Here is an 18,372-nt window from a genome sequence, read left to right as displayed (position 1 = left end):
GTTATTTTTCCTCCCTTTTCTTTCATTCCAGATTTCTAACTCCAATTGTGCCATAATCTGCTTCATCCATCTCTGGTTTGCTGGAACTCTCCCTACTTTCAAGATTATAGTTACTCTTTAACGAGTCCACATTGGTGTCCTACGTTGTATACGATTAATTTTACTGCTAGCGTGTAAATACGGACTAGTTCAACTTGTATTTCCTTCTGGCATTGTGTTTGGCTCTCCTACAGAATTCCTAACTACTGGAGTTCACGTCATATCAACCTTAGTTTCGTCGCCATGCGCCTTTTAACTGGTTCAGTTTGACTCGTACTATTCAATAAACTCTATTTCAACTTTTGTTTTTGCTCAATTTAAGAACTCCATCGTCAATAATTAATCCACGCTTCACGCATTGACATATATTTTAAGATCCACTATATCTATATTTTTTTTACTTTAACAACCTCATGATTGTTTTAACTTTACAGACTACCATCGTTCAATGTATTCCACTACAAATACTTGCTGTTAATCTGTACATATTGTTACAATTTCAAGTCTAATGTTATCATTTTACTTTTTATTATGGCATTGTCACTCTTTTAACATTTTTTATCATTTCAGCTCAGGGCCCTGACCTAATCTTTGTAAATTAACGGCTGATGATGTTCGCTATGTCGAATGAAACATGTTCCATTATTTAAGACACCTCATGATTATTTTATAATTCAATGAGTAATGTATTGTATTGAGTAGGTGGTTGTTAATAAAAGGATTTTATAATTTTAATATATTGTCCTCAATACGGTTCTATTATGAGATTAATTACATGTAAATCATCTCCTTCTTCCGACCAAATTCGTTTTTAGCCTTCTTTTCGTTCACTGCACCCATCATTGCAGAAGTTATGACACTAATGAAAGAAACAGAACAAGAGTGAGGCATGGGGAGGGGAAAACAATGGCACAGGGGATGGGGAAACGTAGGCACGCGTGACGCTTGTATTGCAGAACCTCACTCGCTCATCAAGTTACAATTTATTTAAAATGTTTGCTCGTCTTGTAAAACACTCGTAGACCAAGTTACTCACATTCCGAGGTTTCACTGTATGTATCTTCATAAAAATAATTCAACCACTCTTTCAACACCCCCCCCCCCAAAAGTTGATTTTCCCAAAAATTGCATGTTTTTTAAATTTTTAAAGGAGATTCTAAATACCAACTTTTGCGTCTGTAACATCTTTAGACTTTTTTTTAATATAAATACTCTCATACAAATAATTCACCTGATTTTTCAATTTTTTCACCCACTTAAGTGGATTTTTGAAAAACAAAGGAATACATGTTTCTATATCACTATCCTAAACAAAATAATTCAACCCCCTTTTCAGTCCTTTATACACCCCCTTAAGTGTTTTTTCCAAAAACAAAAAAATACAAGTTTCTTTATTTTTAAAAGATTAAAAATACAAAATTCCTGTTCACCCCATTAATTAGATTTTCCAAAAACCAAAATATACACATTTCTTTATTTTTAAAGGAGATTCCACATACAAATTTTCATATCTGTAACATCTTCAATTTTGGATATATAAGTATCCTCATAAAAGGTATTTAACCACTTTTTCACATTGCCATCTCCCTTAAGGGAATTTTTCGAAAACAAAAAAGTCTATCTTTATTTTTAATACCAATTTTTACGCCTGTGAACTTTTTTGGGATATAGATATGCTCATTTAAACAATTCACCCCCCCCCCCCCTTTCACCCCCTTAGCAACAGAATATCCAAAAATCCTCCCTTAGTGAGCACCTACACTCTATCCCCATAATTTCATTTCTTTACGTCCAGTAGTTTAGGCTCGGCGATGGTCGGTCGGTAGGTCAGTCAGTCAGTCAGGACATGTTATTTTATATATACTGTATATACATAACGAAATAGATATATGCAATGTGGGATCTACAAGTTAAAAATGTGTCAATGCAAGGACGGTTACATTGGACAGGCTGGCAGGAATTTCTCCATAAGTTACAAAGAAGGAGTAAATGCCAGCAGATATAAGAGATTGTTTGCGATGAACAAACACACGAGCAGAATTTTTTCTCTGTTGCAAAAATGGGAATGTTCCTGAATATCCTCAACAATATGCACATACATCTTGATCAAAGGAATAACCCCATCCACAACCTAAATGAAATAAAAGAAAAAACAATTTCTTATGTGCTGAATGAATGGACATATATTCCCAACCACAAGCACACAAATTCCTAAAATCATGTGACAAGCAAGTTGCTGCTTCTCCTCCCACTGCCTCTGCTATCCGTTCTTCACTGCCTCCCTATAATAGCGGTTGTCCCAGGCAAGTGCACGTTTGCACTCACTCAGACGACCACACCACTTGATGAAGTTACCATCAGGGGCTGGAAGAAAGAGCACAAATTTTTGCTTCATTTACTTACCCAATTCCATCGTCAGAATATTCTGCATTCTCATTTTCCGTCTCTCCTTTCTCTTTTTAGATCTAATATCATCTATTAAGAAGAGTCACTCTAGTTAGTCGCTGCATCAAATTCGAATGTTCCATTTTGACATCTATACATATACTATCTTAAAACAAGGTCCACAGATCAACAATTTTAAAGAAAATCTCTCCCAGTCTCACTTGACTTGTAATTGGCAGAACCACCTTTTTCATAACTAGACTCGTCTCTCCAGTGAAGATCATTTACAACAGTTCAACCAAGAACATTTTCAAGCAAGTTAAGTTTTCTACATAGTCTTATATGAACATTGTGTTTACGTTTCTCAATATGAATACCGGTAAATGGTTTTTAATGTGAACAGCCTCCATCAAGTATTGCACAAGTGGACCCTTATAATCAATTATTTTCAGGAATTTTGTATATACTGTATATTGTTAACATCAATACGGAACTGAAAATGAAATTTATTTATAAGTTGTAATGATGTTAGATTGACAACTTGAGGCAGTCTTTCGAACCTACAGAAAAGAACCACTTTAACATGAAGTATTCATGACTAAGTTCTGAAGTAACCCACACAGTATCTCCCCCACACTGTCAGAATGCTGGGAATGTAAATGGAAGAGAATGCACATACACTGTCCAACATACTAATTTCAATGTATGAGAAATATAAAATTTCAATGTATGAGAAATATACTGTCTTTCCAGGACTGGCATTAATGCTTTTCTTTTCTGTTATGCCTGAAACTTTGTTTAGAAAGCAGGCTCCCTTGTTAAGCCAAATTTCTGAATAATTCTATATTCATTTCTCGCTGAGGCACTCTGAATGCAATGCATTTCTTAGACAACTCCTTTGGTTGTAATAGCAGCGCGATACTTTTAAAGCTGTTTCAGATACAAAATTCTTTGTGAGAAAAATTCACACACACACACACACATATATATTATTACAGTCATTTTAAATACAAAATATGTGATTCAATATCACAATTTTTTTTAAATATATATAATTTAACAATATTACATCTCCTTTCTCCAACCTGCAGTGTATCAATGAATGATAATGAGAGCCAACGCACACCAAATACCATATTTTTGTTAAGTACCCACTTGCTTTTTACACACTGCATGATTTTGACATTGAAGGAAGAAGGGAAACAACAGGCTAAAATCATCCACATAATCATGTAGGCCTGCCTTTATAAAATTATAGCATAAATCATGGATCTGGACCAAGCTTTCATTTTCCAGAGCACTGAAAAATATGTTTCCTTTACAAAATATTTCTTTCTTCTTTTTTCTGTGTGCATTATCATCCAATTGACAAAATTTGATATGTTCTAGAATAAAGAAACAAATGAGTTTTGTCCAGAATTCAAACCTACTAATTTCTGCAAGACATTTCGCAAAGGCTGCCAGTAACTTTCTATATCTATATATATATAAAATAACATGTTCTGACTGACTGACCGACTGATTCATTATCTTATTACATATTATAAATCTCATTTTTGGTCCGTATTGAAAATATACAGTTCAACAACAATAAAGGTGTTTTAATTTAATCCACCTATTCAATACTTTTATTTTCACTTATAGTGGTTACATACATAGACTCACAGTTAAATGGGATATGTTTCACCCTCAATTAAGGGCATCTTCAGCCTAAAAACAATCATCAAGAGTACAACTAATATTAAAAGTGGAAGCTAAAAGTTTAGCCAATTATTAAACTTCGGGACATAAAAATGTGAAAAATGATATAATATATAAAGATGCTAATGGAAACACTGTCAATGATTAAACTATAATCTTGTTGGAGACTAAAACTTCTTCCATTAAAATTCCAATTAAAACAGTTCATTTAAAACGTTAGTGGAAAACCAAAGTGGTAATAATATAAAGCCAACAACATGAGGGCGTGAACACAAGCATAAACATGATTGTCATAAATACAATATGTCCAAGGGCGCTGATGAAATTCGTCAGAATGAAGTGAGAGAGAAGCATCAGTTGAAAAATTGTAAGTGGCCCTTAGCACCGGTAGGCAGAGGTGCCAACTGTTGAAGTGGATTGTCAGTAATCGCCCTCCGCACTGCAGAGAATTTTCGAGACAAGTCCAAAGCATGCTCTTCCCTTCTCAATAATGACACCTCCTTTGCCCTTCCCGACAACAATCAGTTTTAAAGTATATCATATTACACAATAATATTTGCATACTACCTCTTAATTCAGGGATAAAACATTCCTTGTAACTCGTTTCGCACCCAGCAGCTGCTTTTCAAGGTAGGTTTTCTTCAAGCATCCTTTACCCTCTGATCACATTTTCGTCTCCTGAACCATAAATGATTCCAGTGTAGATGTCCTTAATGTAGGTCTCAATTCTTTCTATCAACTGTCCGGTACACTTAATATAGAAATACATTACTTAAGGATTTATAGCAGAGGAGAGCGTATGGGTAGCAAAAGGAAGTGAAGATAAACTAAGTATCGTTGTCGTCTCACAAACACTGAAACGAGGAGAATTGAGCAGAAATGCGAAAGGATTTAACATTTTTCCTTCTTTTCTTTTTTCCGTAGAAAATGATTTCGTGTGAATGTCAGCTTTTCCGTAATAATTTCCCCTTTGACCGTAATGCCGTAATCGTGAGGTGAAATCCGTAATAATTACGGACAATCCGTAATAGTTGGTACCTCTGGGTAGGTAATACTATTGGCTGAAACTTTGCCAAGAAATGTCAGTAGATACTGAAATAATGTTTCATGTTACCGGTAGTTGAAAGTTATTTGTTATCTACTGTTGTGTTGGTTGCTGCCCTTCTGTTTGCTCGTGAGTCTGGTTGTTGAACTGATTCATTATCACCGAGCCAAAACTACTGGACAGGAAGAAATGAAAGTTTGGGGATAGATTTATATTAGGGAGGATTTTTGGATATTCCCTCACTAACAGGGTGAATATGTGGGTGAATTTTTAAAATTAGGATATCTATATCTCAAAACTTAAAAGTTTACAGATGTAAAAATTGGTATTTGGAATCTCCTTTAAAAATAAAGAAGCTCCTATTTTTTGTTTTCTTGGAAAATCCCATTAAGGGGGCTGGAAAAGGGGGAAAAGTGGTTGAACACATTTTATAAGGAGACTTATATCTCAAAAACTGAAGATGTTACAGACATGAAAATTGTTATTTGTAATCTCCTCTGAAAATAAAGAAACATGTATTTTTGTGTTTTTGGATAATCTGATGAATAGCGGGTGAACAGCAGTAACAAATGGAGTGAATTTTTAAAAATATTATATCTGCAAATTATCTCAGACACGTAACATATTACTAATTTGAAAACTGGTATTTGGAATTTCCTGTAAAAGAAACATTTATTTTTTTCAGAAAATCCACTTAAGCGGAACTGAAAAACAGGGTGAATTTTTAAAATTAGCATATCTACAGTATATCTCAAAAACGTAACACGTTGCAGACATGAAAAATAGTATTTGGAATATCCTTTAAAAATAAGGAAACACATATTCTTTTGTTTTTGGAAAAAACCTTTAATGGGGGAAGGGGGTGAAAGGATTGAAAATTAGTTGAATTATTTGTTTGACAATATATACACCAAAAAAATCTAAAGATGTTACAAACATGCAAACTGGTATTTGGAATCTCATTTAAAAATAAAGGAACTCGCATTTGTGGGGAGGGGGGAACGACGTGGAAAGGGGGGGGGGGGATGAAAATGGAGATGAATTCCTTTTATGAGGATACATATATCTCAAAAACTGAAGATGTTACAGTCGTGATAATTAGTATTTGGAAGCTCTTTTAAAGGAACGGATACTGTTGGTTTTTGGAAAATTCACTTAAGGGGGGAGGGTGTAAGGAAGTGAAAAAATTTAATTCTTTTTATGGAAAAACTTATATCTCAAAACTTAATGTTATACACGTGAAAATTTGTATTTGGAATCTCCTTTAAAAATAAGTAAACATGCATTTTTTGGAGGGGGGAATCAACTTAACGGGCTGGGATGAAAAAGGAGTTTAATTCTTTTATGAGGATACGTATATCTCACAACTGAAGATGTTAGAGGCATGAACATTTGTATTTGGAATCTTCTTTCAAGGTAAAGAAACACGTGTTCTTTTGTCTTCGGAAAATCCAGTTAAAAGGGGTGAATGAATTGAAAAATTAGTTGAATTCTTTGTATGAGGATACTTACATCTCAAAAACTAAAGATGTTAAAGACATGAAAATTGGTATTTGGAATCTCCTTTAAAGATAAGGAAACAAGCATTTGTTTCTTTTCTTCAGAAAATTGACGTAAGGGGTGTAGGATGAAAATAAGTAAATAAGGAGTCGAGATATGTTTATGAGGATATTTTATCTTAAAAACTGAAGCTGTTACAGACGTGAAAGCTGGTATTTTGAATTCCCTTTCAAAATGAAGAAACACATATTTTTTGTTTTCGGAAAGTCCACTTAAGGCGGGAGAGGGGTGGAAAGAAGTGAAGAAGAAGTAGAAGTTGAATTATTATTATTATGAGTATACATTTATCTGAACTGAAGATGTTACAGACATACAGACATGAAAACTGGTATTTGGAATTGCCTTTAAAAATAATTAAACATGTATTTTTTGTTTTTGGAAAATCCCATTAGGGGGGTAAATTTTTTTTATTTTTGGCTATTTGCTTTACGTGGCACCGACACAGATAGGTCTTATGGCGATGATGGGATAGGAAAAGCCTAGGAAGTGGAAGGAAGAGGCCGTGGCCTTAATTAAGGTACAGCCCCGGCATTTGCCTGGTGTGAAAACTGGAAACCACGGAAAATCATCTTCAGGGCTGCCGACAGTGGGGCTCGAACCCACTATTTCCCGATTACTGGATGCTGGCCGCACTTAAGCGACTGCAGCTATCGAGCTCGGTAAGGGGGGTAAAAAAATGGGGGGCAGGAATTGGTCAAATACCTTTTATGAGGGCACTTCTATCTCATAAACTGAAGATGTTATAGACATGAAAATTGGTACTTGGAATATCCTTTGAAAATAAAGAAACACGTATTTTTGTATTTTGGAAAATCCAATGTATAGGGGGGTAAACAAGAGTGACAAACAGGGTGAATTTTTAAAAAGACTATATGTGCAAATTATCTCGGACACGTAACATATTATGGACTTGAAAATTGGTATCTCGAACCTCCTTTAAAAGTAAAGAAACATAGATAATTTGTTTTTGGAAAATCCACTTAATGGGAACTAAAAAAAGTGCGTGAAGTTTTAGAATGACCATACCTACAGAATATCTCAAAAACTTAACATGTAACATATGTGAAAATTAGTAATCTCTTTTAAAAATAAAGCAATATGCATTTTTTGTTTTCAGAAAATCCACTTAAGGGAGGGGGTGAAAGAATTGAAAAATCAGTTGAATTCTTTGTATGAGGATACTTATACTCAAAAGCTAAATATGTCAAAGGGACAGTGAAAAGGGAGTTTAATTATTTTTATGAGGATACATGCATCTAAAAAAGTGAGGATGTTAGAGTCAGGATAACTGGAATTTGGAAGCTCGTTTATATATGAAGGAACACATATTTTTTGCTTTAGGAAAATTCACTTAAGGGGGAGAGTGAAAGGATGTGAAAAATTTGAACTGAAGGTTACAGGCGTGAAAACTGGTATTTGGAATCTCCTTTAAATATAAACACGCACTTTTCTGTAGGGGATCAACTTAGGACTGGAGGGGGAGGGTGAAAAAAAAAAAAAAGTTGAATTGTTCTCATGAGGATACTCATATCTCAAAAACCAAAAATGTTACAGACATGAAAATTGGTATTTGGAATGTACTTATAAAATAAAGGAACACGTATTTTTCATTTTTGGAAAGTGCACTTAAGGGGCTGGAAAGAATTGAAAAAACATATGAATTTTCACAATAAGTACCAGTATATCTTCAGTATATGTCAAAAAATTAAAATGTTAGAGACAAGAAACTTGGTATTTGGAAAGTCCTTTAAAAATACATTAATGCGTACATTTTCGCTTTCGGAAAAGGCATATAACGGAGGTGAAAAGTGAAAAAGGAGTTGAATTATTTTTTATGAGGATACTTGTATCTCAAAAGTGAAGTTGTTACAGATGTTGGAATGGGTATTTGGAATCACCTTTAAAAATAAAGAAACATGTATTTACTTTTTTTTTAACTTGAGAGAAGACTGTTTCTCACATGTACAGTTTTATGTCGCATGGTTGTCTTAGCCCCAAAAGGTAATACCACAAATGTGGTTTGCAAAGTGTTTCTGGGGTAAATGAAAGTCAATTTCTTGGCGAGTTTTTATACTTTAGGGATTTTCAGATAATGTCTTAGTACAATGCCGAGGAAATAACATAAATGAACATGATGTTTAAAAGTTATACATGTCTGCTATTACTGCTTCAGATTTAAACTCAATAATCGTTATTCTAAATTATTCTCTTTGACACACACGCGTGCGCACGCACATTATATATATACATCTTCCTTATAGAGTGCTATGCTTTACAGTGTTCAGTCTGCAAGCCTCTGTGAATTAACTAAATGCCACCACAATCCTGTATTTGGCTCAGTAGAATAATTTAGTTCCATACCTCTTATATTCTTCAGAAACTGAGTCTAACCATCACTGTCTTGGTCTCCCTCTTCTTCTCTTACCCTTTATGATCAAGTCTATTATTCTCCTAGGTAACCTATCTTCCTCCACTTGTCTCACTTGATCCACAAACGAAGTTGGTTTATGTATACAATTTCATCTACTGAATTCATTCCTAACTTCATCCTTTATCTCCTCGAATACCTCACCTATCACATCACAAATTTTCAATTACCGGTTAGTACGATCACATTTTTCCTAGCCTATATTCCTATAGATATAGATCCTACAAGCAAACAATAATCAAATACTTCAGATTTGGCACTATATCCCCACCCATTGACTTTACTATACCCCAAGAAATCTTATCAATACCAGCTATTTTTCTAGCTTTCAACTTATATATATTTTTTGTAAATTACTTTCTTATCATAGGTAAATTTCAGTACTTTGCCAATATTACTCACCTTGTCAACCTGGACATTATCAAACTACTTTTCCATACTGCTGACTTAATACTTTCCAGCACAGTAAGATAGAATTGCAGAAAAAACCATCACCTTAGAAATATCATAATTAGGCTTAATGATGATGACACGGTTGTGACAACATCTGTTGAAAAACTGAGCTGTGTTTTCTGTTATATTTTCCATATTGTGTGTGAACATAATAAGGTAGGCAAAATAGTGTAGTTTCATTGCACTACAGAATAATGACAACCAGTACACAAGCTTTCAAAAACTATGGTAAACTCAAAACGATCTTCTACATTCTAACAAAGGAAGTACTGAACTGGGCTAGAGATAATGCAAAAGAGCTTGGCAGAAACCCTAACCAGAGCAGCTGGACTTATTCTGTTGAAGATTGAGACTTGGAGTTACTTATAACTAGTGTTTGCTGTTTATTACAAAAATTTTATTTAAGATTGGACGAGGATAGCCTTACCGACCGACCGACCGACCGACCGACCGACCGCATGGTGCAACAACCTAGAAAAACCATGGCCAACTAAGAGACCGCTGCTCAGCCCGATGGCCTGCAGATTACGAGGTGTCGTGTGATTAGCACGACAAATCCTTTGGCCGTTATTCTGAGCTGTCTACACCGGGGCCTCTATCTCACCATCAGGTAGCTATTCAATTGTATTCAATTAGGCTAAGTGGACCTCAAACCAGCTCTGAGATCCAGGTAAAAGTCCCTGATCTGGCTGAGAATCAAGCCCTGGGCCTCTGGGTAAGAGGCAGGGCAGCGCTTTTATTTCAACTGCTGTAATCTAACCATGAATTGTGATATTTTCTTTCTTTCATTTTTACCCTCATAACATTATATCCAGGTACAATGTAAATGTGTTCATTAAAGCATTAACTGATAGTTTCATACCTAGAATTAGTCCATGTACTAACTACATTAAAACCAATAGTCACAGCAAGATTCTAATGCATGACTGAGTGGGTTGGCTACACAGTTCAGGATATATAACTGTACGCTTCCATTACACAAAGGTAGGTTCAAACCCCCACAATCAACAGCTCCGAAGATTGTATTTTCTATGGTCTCTACAGGTTCTTACTGGTCTCAGAGTTTCCGAGCAAGTAGTGAACTTTGTAGTGCGGCATCCTGCCTATTCACCAAAGTGAGGCTTCTGTGACTCTTTCCAAGGGTTAAAAAACATTTGAAGGGCCATCATTTTTAACCAGCAAATGGAGTCAAAGCAATGTTGCAAAAGGTATTACGGGATGTTACAAAAGTTTCCAGCAGGGCTTGAAGCAGCTTTACCAAAAATGGCATAAGTGTAGTGATATTGCTGACTGGATGCTCCTTATGCTGCACCTTGACACTCCTGTTGAGGAGCATAGGGCTGGGAGAACGTTTCACCATTTGGCTCTGTGATGTGCTCTGTGTTTCAGCTTTCCCCATCTATTCACAAGCTGCTCACTCTTCATATCCATTGATCTCCTCCATGTCATCTTAGGTCTCCCTCTCCTCCTCCGGCCCTTAGGATTACACTAGAGAGCTTGTTTTGCTATGCTGTCATCAGGTCTATGCAGTGTATGGCCAATCCACTGCCACTTTCTTTCCTTGATTCGGTGTTCAATCGGTAATTGGTGCGTCCTCTTCCACAATTCCTCATTGGTCATCACTTCTGGCCAGTATATCCCTAAGATGTTCTTAAGACACTTGTTCACAAATGTCTGGATCATCTGTATCAAAGACTTGGTCACTTTCTAGGTTTCAGACACGTAAAGCAACACAGACTTAACATTGCTATTGAAATCCGCAGTTTTGTTCCCCTACCTAGTTCTTTAGACCTCCATATGGAATGGAGTGTTCGGAATGCACCCTTCGCTTTGTTCGGACAGCTGGTACCATATTCCCCTCCGTTCACCGTTACAATGCTCCATACTTAGCAGAAGCTATTCACTCTCTCTAAAACCCGGCCATCCAGTAGCAACGTTGTATTATTTCGGTTTCTCAATCGCATTTCCTTTGTCTTCTCAATGTTAATACGAAGTCCAACTACCTGTGCTTCAGTTTCCAGGTCTTTAAGCTTAATTTCCATATCTCTACAACTACGAGCAAGTAACCATAGGTCAACGGCAAAGTCCAAATCTTCCAGTTGTTGAGTAAGATTTCACTGGATTCCCAATCGTCGATTCACTGCACTTCTCGTGACAATATCAAGAGTCATAAGGAACAGCATGGGTGAAAGTAGACATCCTTGTATCACACCAGCCTTAACTTCAATTGGTTCTGTCAAACGTACTTCAAGTTCCACCTATCATACATGCACTTAATCAGACTGTTGATCTTCTTGGGAATGGTAAAGATCTTCATTGCTCTCCAGATCTTAGCCCTAAAAATGCTACCGAAGGCCTTCTCAAAGTCAATAAGGAGCATATACAGAGAAGTATTAAGCCCTCCATGCACTATTTTTATTCTTCATTATTACTGCAGCAGCTGATGCCCGCGATATGGCTTTATAGGTAGCCAAAGCAGTTAATGCTTTGAAAAGATGCTCATATAATGGCCATGCATTTAACATATCCCTCCTTTCATTCAGTGGCCAATAACTGCATCTATCCTCAACCTACAGATTCCCTATTCACTGCAACATGTTCAATCCACCATATGCACACCATATTTTTGAAACATCTCTTGACCAAGTAAGATTCAATGTATTGTGAAGCAACAGCACAATTTTACATTGGACTTCCTTTCTACCCTTTGGTAGCAACCAGTATGATTTGCCATTCAGTTGAAAAGAGGAGGAAAAAACCCCTCTGGCCTTGAATAGTTAGATTATGGAGGCATAATGTGACTGATTATGACTGTTCATTCAGAATACCTTACTGACTGAGGCACTAACAAGGTAACTGCAAAAATATCGAGGTCTAATACTGCCTTCTCATGCTGCAAGGCTTTCTGGAAATCCACGGTACTTGACCATGATATGACTGGCAAACATAGACAATCCATGGCTGCAGGAGCCACATGGACTAACATAACCCCAGTCACACATCCAAAATATCTTCCTCTCAACAGAGCAAGATGGCTACGCATTTTAAGTTGTGTAGCTGTGAGCTTGCATTCAGGATATGTTGGGTTTGAATTTCACCATCAGTAGCCCTGAAGATGGTATACCCTGATTTGCCATTTTTACACTAGCCGAATGCTGGGGCTGTACCTTAATTAAGGCTGCCGCTGCTACCTTCCGAATTCCAGCCCTGACAATCCTTGTGCTGCCAAAAAACTTGTATGTGTTAGTGTGATGCTAAACCACAAGCAAAAATATATCTTTCTCTCTGCACTTTGCCATGTACAAATGTAGTTACTGTCGTCTATGAAATACTTACTGATTTCTGTACATTCTGAGCCCTGAGCATTTACAGTTTCTATGAAACACTTTTCCACCTTGTCAATATTTTACATTTTATTATAATTATTATCTACCGTACATGTTTCAAGAGTTACTACTCTCTTCTTCAGCGGTGCCAAAACATCACATTAAATCCTTGGACTCGATACACCTGTTCAATACAGTCATCAACAAAACAAATTATACATAAATCTTGAAATTGTTAAAATATTTATTTGTGCCTAAATTGTTCACTTACACTTACTATGTCATTTAGTAAACACTTTAAAAATAGAATAATTTTCAAACAATGAAATGATTAAAACCTATTAAGTTAGTCACTATATGCTAAAATTTTAAATACTTTCCACTCTGTTCTTGTAATTTCTCCTTTCTTAAGTTCTTATTTACGATGCTATAGTTCTGAGATCTTTCATATAAATCAGATTTTTTCCTTTTAATCCCGTCCGACCATGCAAGCCATTTTTAACCACCAAGTTCTTCCGTTTCAGCTGGTACCAAATTCGTCAAGATTAAACCAACATTACACTTCTTTAGTATATAGTGGCGAATTTAATAGGTTTTATTTATTTTATGGTTCAGACAAGTGCCCAAGGATTTAATGTTTCATAGAAACTGAATATAAGTCAATACGGACAAGACTGAACCAATATGGTTACAACAATCAACACTCAACATGCAATCAGTTCACCCTTGTACCACAAGATCTCTCGTATGGTAAATATGGATTGTGTGGTGTTGCGATATTTACATACTGATGACCAGCCTCAGAGATCTCCGTAGTACTGTGGCCAGCGATTGTTGACAGATCCCGGAGATCTCCGCTTTTACGCACAGGCATCGTTTGTAGCTTGTTGTGCTATTTGTTGGCTATAATTTTAACTACTTTCAATCAGAGTGGAGGACCGTAGATTTTAGTGTTGATGTATTTTTTAAATTGTACAGCCATGGAAACTTTTTATATACACAGGTGTTCTGACGTGCCGAGAATCGTTGTACACGGCAACGTGCCTATGTGATGACAAAGTATTTCAATATTTATATGCAGATTCACTGCCTAATGTGTCACATGGGTGACGAGCCCTGAGAATTCTCATAGTTTCTGAGCTGACAGTAGGCGACAGTTGATAGTAGGTGACGGGCTACGAAAATTCTCGCTTTTATGCAACTCCTTAACCTTCCTTTAGTCGCTCACGGAGATTTCCTCCGGGCCGATTACATTTTGCACGGTACTGAACTTCTCAATAAAGTCAAAGAAATATTAATGTTGATTTATTCCACCTATTCAATATGGACCAAAATATGAGAATTATAACATGTACTGAACTTCTCAGTTGACCTGTTGGTCTCCCCACCCCTATACCTTTCTCCTTGTTCATTTGGACTCGTCCTGTCAGCATTTAGGCGCGATCGTGCATCCTGTGAGCGAGTGTGGGATCATTGTTGTGACAAGGGACATCACCTGGATGTTTCCTCAGTGTGCAAATAAGCAAAAAAAACTTATATTTTAGTGCATATTATTCATTTTCTAGGTCGATGACTTTGTTGTTCTGTTCTTCTAAACGTATTTTAGAAAAATATTATTTCATATTTCATATGATGTGATTGTCGTAGGTAATATCATAAGACAATTCGTCACAGTTAAAGCCTACTGTATTCTGATTTTAGATCAAACAAGCTGTGGTAAGAATAACCTACTAATACTTAAAACAGTTTCTTTTAATTATAACGAAGAATACTGCAAACGAACATGCCAAAACAACATCTCAAAGGACGAAAATTACGCACATTTTTAGCCCCGGAGGTTACCTCCGTGTGCGACTAATAACGTAATAATTTTCGCGCGACTAAAGAAGGGTTAATTACTGATGAAATTGTGGGCGAGATTATGAGTTCCAAAAGGTGTAGTCATGTAATATAAATTATCGCTGCATCTTTCTTTCTTTAAACCTTCACGTAATTAACAAAATCATGTCAGGTATGTAGAGCTATTCCCTGGAGCTCCAGTACGGATGTAAACGTGGCACGGCGTATTCAGTTGCCGGTGGTTACTGAAAACTGTGATTAACCCGTAGAGAGCCAGACAACGATATATCGTTGTTTCGTATATAAGCGTAAAGTGCCAACCACGATATATCGTTGTTTTGGATAGCGCGCAATTCTATACGAGTTAGTACAACTTGGGCCGTCAGATTGCAACATCTTATGTGTCGATTCCATAGATAATTGTCATTAGATTTTAACTACGCCGCTAGATAGTGCGTAAATTCATTCACTATCATGCACTGAATTTCTAAAGTCCGTGTTCATCTACGACATATGATCTCCATGCCGCGTGAGTAAAATGGCGACTAGCGGGAGAAGTTATTTTGTTAACGATGACGAACTGGTTGTATATCTTAATACTTTTTAGTGAAGAAGAGGATGATGAAGACTCTGATGAGGAATTCATTCCTCCAACGAGTGAGGAAGGGTAAAGTGAAAGTGTTATTGGGACTGATAACGGCGAGATTTCTGTAAACACTCAACCACGTGCTCATTGTCCGAATGTAAACACTGAAAGTGGTAATGACCGTCTGAGTGAGAGTACTGATGATGATGACGGCTGTAACAATATCCAACAGCAACAATTTCCTGTTTTTCGTGAAATTCAATTAGGTCAAGATGCAAAATACCAACCCTCACGTGATTATTATGATACTCCTGGCCCGAGACACGTCAGACGCAAACCTATAGCGTATTTTTATTTTATTTTTCACGGCTCAATTATTGAATTTCATAACTACAGAGACAAGCAGATACGAGAAATCATGTCTTGTCACCATATGCCAGAGCACAGCAGTGGCGCCCGGTTACATTGACTGAAATGCTTTCATTGCTGTTTTGTTGGAAATGGGTATAACTACAAGGCTGAGCATATTTTCTTATTGGGTCAAAAACTCCCGTTATATTCCGTGGTTTGGAAATATGTTCTCAAGAAACAGATTCCAATTGATCTTGAGATTCTTTCATCTTGTGAACAGTGATAATGTATCACCATCTGGTCACCGTGACTACAACCCATGTGCCAGGTTCGATCCCATTGTTGAACATGCTAATTGTATATTATGATACCATTGTACATAACTCTTAAACTATTGAAGATAAAAATGTAAAACTTTACATGTTTATTCATCTAAGGACATTTCAAAAAGTCATCAATATTTACCGTTGAGTAGAATTTTCTGTTTTTTTTCTGTTTTGTTTCTGATTTTTAATTTTTGGTGTTTTGAAATTGTTTGGAAAATATTTTTTTTCAAAATACCCAAGTTCATTTGAGTGCTGTAATTTAGTTCAGCAGTAAGAGTGTATTCTTGTTAACATTTAATAAAAATTTCAAGTCATAGTTATAATATTTGTGAACTATATAGTCCAGAGAGTGAGAACCTGCAATATTCTCTAAATCTGTCTGGCACTCTTGGCATACTGTGAGCAACCGGGCCTGGCACTAAGAGGGTTAATTATGTACAGACCAGTTACCGAGTGGCAGTGCATTAGATATTTCTAACGATTAACGGCTAACACTAAACGGGGAATAACCGTAAAGAGAAATTCTTGTATACTTGAAAACAATGATTGCACGAATGGCACAAACAAGGCATTCATACTACACACAGCTTAGAAAGACTATTACATGGAGCCACAAATGGTACTGCTTTGAAAGGTATCACAACTTACAGACTACTGAGCAACGTGGTGTGTAAGTGTTCAAAGTTTGAGGTTGATATCTTGAATACTTTTCGAATTACAGTACTTTGAGTGCAGCAGTGTAATTTCTTTCTTGGAAGCTTGAACTCTCCAGTCCACATTGGAGTAGCAGCCTCTGTTCGGGGCCTGTTGTCAATGTGTTAATGATCAAGAGTGTATTTTAAATCCTAATACCTCCATCACATACTGTAATATAGATATTGGTAAAAAGATTAGATAAGGGGAGGGTGCGAGTCACTGGCTAGCACCATAGTTTAGAAGTAGTGGAAAGTGAGTTATGGTATATTTACTACCAACACAAGTCCTTTCAGTACATATAATCTAGAAGGGTGCAGTGAGGCAACTACTGGTTTCTATTCACCCTTCATGAGATTTAAGGGAACCGTTTTATACACTAGTATCTACTATAGCATTATATTTCCAATAAATATTGTACTTAATATTTGCTCCAATTATGGTGATTGTTATTAAACTGAATATACCTGTACATAAGACTTTATTACACAATGCTACCTAGGAATGAATGTCACTAGTAAAACTCATATTAGGACAAGATATGACTGCACCAACTTAAAACTCAAATAATAAGAAGGGTATCTAATTTAGTACCTTCATAATCTATTAGCCAATACAGTACATTCTGGAATGTTCCAGTAGGTGCTTTCTTAATACTCAAGAGATTGCCCAGGTAACCTGATGAGTTATGGGCCTACTGCAAAGAAAATCTATTTCATATAATAAAATGTGGTCTCATTCAAATGTTCAAGATAACATGTTTAAAAAATGATCAAAAGAAATAAAATACAAACATCTGCTATTAATCTAAAAATTACAATGAATTTTAATACTTACCAAAAGTTTGCTTTGTTAAACTGTTCCATATATAGGTTATCATCTGTAAATGGAGCTATGTGTAGGTCTCCACGACTAGGGAACATTACACCTGTACAAGAAGATGATTATATAAGAATGTATAGGATTCAAAGGAAATAATATAACTGATATGAAACTATACACTGAACTTTTGTTATATAGCATAACATTGTCTTTGTAGACTACTATGGATTTTTTGGGGGAACTGAGTGTGTATATGCATGGAGTATTCCTTCCATGTATTGTTTTATGTAGTTTTTTTTAAATGCTATTTGTCTGGGGCATCGACCTATAGAGATCTCTTGCCCCTACTTGCACCATGTGATATGAACCTGCGTGTAATTGGAATGGAGGAAGTGTAGTGTGTTGAATCTGAGGAAAGGATTGTTTTATGTATACTCTTATATCAACCTCAGGAACAGAAAATGTCATGGTACAAAAATCATAGATTGTGGTCCACTAACCACTTACTTCAAGCTTTCACAGGACATGCTTATTGTATAAAGGGGCCTAACATGTAGGTCATCGGCCTCACAAGAAGACAATGTAAACTTTAATGTACCTTACTAGGAATGCTGAAAATTTAGGATTAAAACCCATACAGCTTATAACATCTTATACACATTCATTGCCAAAACAGGTCATGCAACAAAGAGTTGCCTAAATCGCATGTAATTTGATATGAGCGATTGCTTTTACAGAAAACCGAGCACTTGAATGGAGACTCCAGTACCCTTTGGATTCAAGTTGTGATATGAGTCACACAAGCATACAAGCATATG

The 18,372-nt window shown here is 36.2% G+C and overlaps 1 protein-coding gene across 4 annotated transcripts in view; it reads right to left on the bottom strand.

Moving 5' to 3' along the window:
• The window catches only part of LOC136864193 (histone-arginine methyltransferase CARMER), a 466,045-nt gene that overhangs the window by 277,653 nt on the left and 170,020 nt on the right, over window positions 1-18,372 (bottom strand). For all 4 annotated transcript variants that reach the window (XM_067140868.2, XM_067140869.2, XM_068226203.1 and 1 more), the window contains exon 6: window positions 17,570-17,660. In XM_067140868.2, coding sequence (XP_066996969.2) covers window positions 17,570-17,660 — 91 coding nt within the window. The remainder of the gene's footprint in view (window positions 1-17,569; window positions 17,661-18,372) is intronic.

This window comes from Anabrus simplex, chromosome 2, assembly GCF_040414725.1.
Source record: "Anabrus simplex isolate iqAnaSimp1 chromosome 2, ASM4041472v1, whole genome shotgun sequence".
Lineage (NCBI taxonomy): Eukaryota > Metazoa > Arthropoda > Insecta > Orthoptera > Tettigoniidae > Anabrus > Anabrus simplex.
This window is presented reverse-complemented; position numbering and strand designations above follow the sequence as displayed.